A 5,662-nucleotide genomic window follows, 5' to 3' on the forward strand; every position below is an offset into this window, starting at 1 on the left:
TCAAAAACTCTTCTGATTCATTTATTGTTTACTGTATTGCAGTCCATCTGGGGTTAAGCTATGGAGTGTGTGTGTGTGTGTGTGTGTGTGTTTATGTAAAGTGTCAGTGAAAGGATCCTCAGAAACGGGGCTCCCATGTTATTTAACATTATATATAAGGTTCAATAAATAAACCTTAAACATCAGATGAAGTGACACTTCAGCTTAAGTTTTAATAAGATAACCTTAAGCCAGAATGGGTAACATGGATGCAGATTTAGGTAAAAAAAAACTGTCACAGAAGTATCTAGCTAGTTACCTTTTGGTTAGTAGTTAGTAATACAATTATTTTTCTGATCAATTAAAAAAAAAAAATATATAATTATTTTATTAGATTTGATTAATTTTAAATTGCAAATTTGCATGAAAATATAACAAAATTTATTTAAGATAAATGTTATTTTTTGTTGTATTTTATACAATGACTATTATTTTTTTAAAATCATTTAATATTAGATTAAAAAAATTTCATTTATTATTTTTGGTTTGTTATTTATATTTTATTTGCTATTTACCTTTTATTTAACCCCAGATAAATTATTGTTGTTGTTATTTTTTTTTTTTATTATTTATTCCTATTTTGTTTATTATTTGATTAACTTGTATCTATCATATTAGCTGGTGCTGAATGTGTCTGTTGTTGAGCGTTGTCCTCTCGCAGAGATTGGACCGAGGCCTTGTGTTTGCTGTTGTTCAGAGTTCAGAGCGGTGTCTGAATGAAGCGCTGTGACGTTTGGAGGGTGTGAGCGCAGACGTCCAATCACACGCCGCTGTTCTAGGGATTCTTGGCACTCACATACTGACAGCATGCTGTCTCAGTAAACTGTCCTGTGTCATTACTGGCGCTCTGCTGGAGAAAACTGTTCTCGCAGCCTCAAAATCACATTTCTTAAGATCCAAATATCTTGTAAATAAAGCTATTTACTACTTACTAAAGCACTTTACCATCACTAAGCGCTTGATAAGTCAGCTGTTTATCTGTTCTGGTTAACCACTTATCTATCAAGTATTGTTTTATCTTTAGCCTTGTATCTTTTGTACTCCATCTGAGTATTGTGCCATAGATTAGCAACGCAAACAGTAAAAGCCCTGTACATTTGCCGTTTATGAATGAACCAATAAAACCAAAGTCTACTGCAATAGTGCACAGTCAACCCTCTGTCGCAATATAATACTGTCAGCTTCATTAATGCGCTGATGTGGGGATTTATTACACAGGAAGCTGTGTTTGAAATATTGCATAAAGTTTTTACATTTTAAGATATTGATATATTTAAATGCCTTTATGTATTTAATTTTTTATTGTCAATTTTGTATTTATTTATTAATTTAATATTTACTTTTAATAATATATCATTCATTTTTATTTACCTTAATTTTTATTAACTTTTTTATTTATTAATCTCATATTCGATTTTTGCAACCCCATATAAATATTATAAATATATAATATAAATATGACATAAATAATAAATATTATCCGAATAATAATGAAAATACTATATAATATTATGAATTATATTATAAATTTTGCATTATACTTATTTATATTTTATAATTTGCTTAATCGTTTAATATTTACTTTTATTACTCACATTCATCATTTAGTTTTATTATTATTATTATTTTTTACCTTTTATTTTTATTAGCTTATTTTATCTGAGATTATTATAATTGGTTGTATTTATATTAATATTATTTACATTAAATTTATTATTTACATAGGTTTCATTATATATATTTTTTTATTATTAAACTTTTATTTCATAGGACATGTGAAATTTTTGCAACCCAAAATGTATTAAGTTTTTAAAATATTATTACAGTAATAATGTGATTTGTTGTTAGCATGAATATTTTTTTAATTAATATTACATATTACATTTAATTATATATATGCATTTAATGTCCTACAAAGTGTGCATCTGGCCAATGCAAGTATGCAATTCATTGTTTTTGTATAACATGAGGTGGTAAGAACCCCCGGAGGTGGTATTATTATTATTATTATTATTATTATTATTATTATTGACGACAGCCTTCAAGATTGGGAAAAAAGCAGTCAGAATTCAGTATAGTGTGAAGTAAGTCTTTGCTGTCATTGGCGTATCTGTCTTGTGTTACCCTGATGATGATAATGTTCCCGCTGCTGCTGGAGTCTGTTGCATGAACCTTTAGAGTTCAGTTCTGTTATCAGTCCTCCATGAACTTCAGCCGCGCTCCTCACACCCCAGCGTCTGACTCATGTCAACATCACAGTCACATCCAGCCCTCCTCAGAGAGAGAGACACAGAGAGCTGAGGTTATACAGAGATCACAAACCCGTCTGTTTCAGGAACTCATGGCAGTGCATTGATCTGCTGATTCAGGAGAGTGTCTAATGTCATGACAAATACAGGTTCACGGTTTGTGATATTAATCACTTCAGCATGGTGATGTTTTTAAAATGGGTTATTATAAGTCTAATTGAGATCTTCCTTGTTTTTGACATAGAAATACTTATCTGCTTTAGAAAAAATTACATAATCAGTTCATTATCTTAGAGATACGGCTCTTTTAAAGAGTTTATATTTAGTTAACTAGCTACTAAAAAAAGTTGACTCTGCAACACTGGCTCAGCCAATGGCATGCATTTGGGGTGGGACTATCTGTTTGTCGACCAATGGAAGATGGAGGAGTGTTTTCGGGAAACAAAAAACAAACTTCAACTTAACCCACTAAAAAACAAGCTTTATCTTTGTTCCACTTGGTGATTCAGCCGTGGAGAAATCACAAAGCTCAGCTTACTTCACATTTAACACTTCTTTGATGATATTAATAAATCTGTCTGAATGATTATTATTATCATCATCATCCTTATTTTTACAGTTTTTGCATGCAATAACATTATTATTACTATTTGTTTTATATTTTGTATTTATTATGTTTAAGTTTAATATCAAAATAGATTTTGCATGTTGACTTTGGTGACAGTTAATTCTTTTTTTTTTAAATGGTTCGATTAAGAACAATATTTGTCTAACAAATAATACTATAATAACAAAATATAATAACTGTATTATTGTTTATTGTTAATATTTGTTACACTTACATTTAAATGAAATCTTTAATATTAATGGTTCAATTAAGATCTATATCCATTGGAAGAATTACGATAATAATAACAATAAGAATTATTATTCATATTTATACATTTACATTGAACATGAATTTCATTTATTTAGTATTTTAAAAATGTTAGTATTTTTATTTATTTAGTTATTTAATATTAATAGTTCAATTAAGAACCATATCTGTCTGAAAAAATAATATTTTTTACTATTATCATTGTAATAAAATATAATAACTGTATTTAAGATTTTATATTTACTATTATTATTCATATTTATACATATAATCTAAATGTAACATAAAAACTTTTTTTTTTTTTTTTGTGACTCAGTGGTGGAGTTATTACATGATATCTCAAATTTAAGGGTCCTTTAATTATATTAATGGTTTAATTTATAAACATATCTGAGGATCCCGTAAGGTCTTTGACTTTTAAAGAGACGAGTTTAATGTTTAGCTTGTAGCTGTTAAACAGAAACTCTCCTGGATTCTCAGAGCTCTGTGATTCGGCTCATATTTGACTGTTTTCCTCCCTGCCTTGAGGCCAATCATCTCTCAGATCCTGCAGGACTGTCCCGGCTCTGCTATTGGTTGACAGCTTTGTCCAGCTCTTTCAATGCATCTGCCGTTTCAGTAGCTGTATTATACAGTTTGCAATGAACCGATATATTGAGTTTAGAGACCAATTCTCACTATTAACTATGCTTATAAGCATGCATATTACTAGCACATTTGTTTATTGAGGGAAAACTTTAGTTAATCGTAAATCTGTGTTCCCTAAAGTATTACCACATATATTGGTGCTTGAATATATTGCTTAAAAGTGAATGTTTTTCCACGCAGACTCATCGGGGGGTGATTGTTAAGCATGCATGAGTCATTTATTGCTGCTGTGCATGTTAATGTGCCGGTTACTGACAGCAGCATCTTCAGACGCTTCAGCTTTGTGTTCACTTGTTACCTAACACTTGTTTATCTGGATGTGGGATGTTTGTGCAGGAGGGTGGACTTTGTGTCCTCCAGTAATCTTTCCCAGAGAAACACCTCCCTGAGCACAGGAGGAAAAGCCCTCTTGGATCATGATATATAGAGAAGAACAGAAGTCCTCGTCCCTCCAGAGCTCCAGTCGTCATCCTGTCACTCCATCAGACAGAGCAACCCAATCACAGGTCAGTGAGGCATCCACAATTAACAATAGTATCAGAAAAATTATATATATATATATATATATATATATATATATATATAGGATTTTTTGTTTTTAATTAAATATTGTATAAACATATTCTTTTTAAAAGAATGTTTGACATTTTCTGAATAAATGATATTATCATGCAATTATAATTTAAGATCATGCACCTTTTTTATATTGTGCAGAATTTATTTTTTCCTGTAGACACAAATAGTATACAAAAATAAGCTGAAATATTTTGATCCTTACTTTGAGAACATTTGCATAAATATTTACACAGTCATTGTCAAAAGCTTTGATTTTTTTTAAACACTTTTGATCAAAAGGCTTCTGCTAACATGCTTGACATGTGTGTTATAGACTATTATAAACTGTGCCTTCCTTATGCAATTATTTTTAATGGAAGAAAAATAGAGCCTGCTGTATGCACTTTTATACAACAAGTGTGCAGCTTAATGCAAATGCTTTCAATCATCTCAAAGCATCCCCTGTGCCTCATGCATTTGGCTGATGAAGGTCCAGAAGAGCTCAAGTATATGAGTTTTCATTTGTGACAAGTGTTTTGGTCTCTCTGTCCTTTCATTTGTATTTTTATAAAAATTTTCATGACTATTGGTCATAATAAAGAATGAGTTGGTGTGTCTAAACTTTTGACCTGCAGTGATGTCATGCATTGTATTATAGCAAGCGCTGTAATGCAGTGTGTGTGTGTTTTCAGCTGTCAGTATGGTGGGTCTGAAGCCGTCAGATGTTCCTCCTCCTCTGGGTGTGAAGGTTCTCAGCGCAGGAACCGCCGCATGCATCGCTGATTTAGTCACCTTCCCTCTGGACACCGCAAAAGTGCGACTACAGGTACAGACTGATTACTGAACAACCCACGACTTGAAATATGATGTGTTTGCACAGTTTACGGCTTGATTATTGTAAATGTCTTGTCAATGTTTTTTTAACATTAATGAAGAAGACAAAAAATGTGTATTCTATTATGCATATAATTGTTTTAAATTCTATAAATATATATAAAATGAAATATTATATATTGTGAAATATATTCAAATATGATCATATATTATGTATTTTTGCACCAATATATTTTATAATCATAATAAAATTATATAAATTATTTGAGTAGTTGTTAGAAATTTTGTTACGTATTCAGTATGCTATTTTTTAAGATTTCTGAAGAATACAATTTTACATAAGATCTGACAATGAGTGTATTAAATGATATGTAATGTTGCATATAAAAACTATATATCTTATAATTAAGATCATATAATTTAAAATACACATTATTATATAATGTTTGCACAAATAATA

The 5,662-nt window shown here is 30.2% G+C and overlaps 1 protein-coding gene across 2 annotated transcripts in view; it reads left to right on the forward strand.

The window, feature by feature from the left end:
* Nucleotides 1-4,204: 4,204 nt before the first annotated feature.
* Nucleotides 4,205-5,662, forward strand: part of LOC113097570 (mitochondrial uncoupling protein 2-like) — a 6,437-nt gene continuing 4,979 nt past the window's right edge. Inside the window, exons 1-2 of one of the 2 annotated variants that reach the window (XM_026262811.1) lie at nt 4,205-4,319; nt 5,061-5,194. In XM_026262811.1, coding sequence (XP_026118596.1) covers nt 5,069-5,194 — 126 coding nt within the window. In that variant the 5' untranslated portion in view covers nt 4,205-4,319; nt 5,061-5,068. Of the gene's footprint in view, nt 4,320-5,026; nt 5,195-5,662 lie in introns of both variants that reach the window. The other variant, XM_026262812.1, reaches the window with a different exon arrangement.

Source organism: Carassius auratus, unplaced genomic scaffold (assembly GCF_003368295.1).
Source record: "Carassius auratus strain Wakin unplaced genomic scaffold, ASM336829v1 scaf_tig00216332, whole genome shotgun sequence".
NCBI lineage: Eukaryota > Metazoa > Chordata > Actinopteri > Cypriniformes > Cyprinidae > Carassius > Carassius auratus.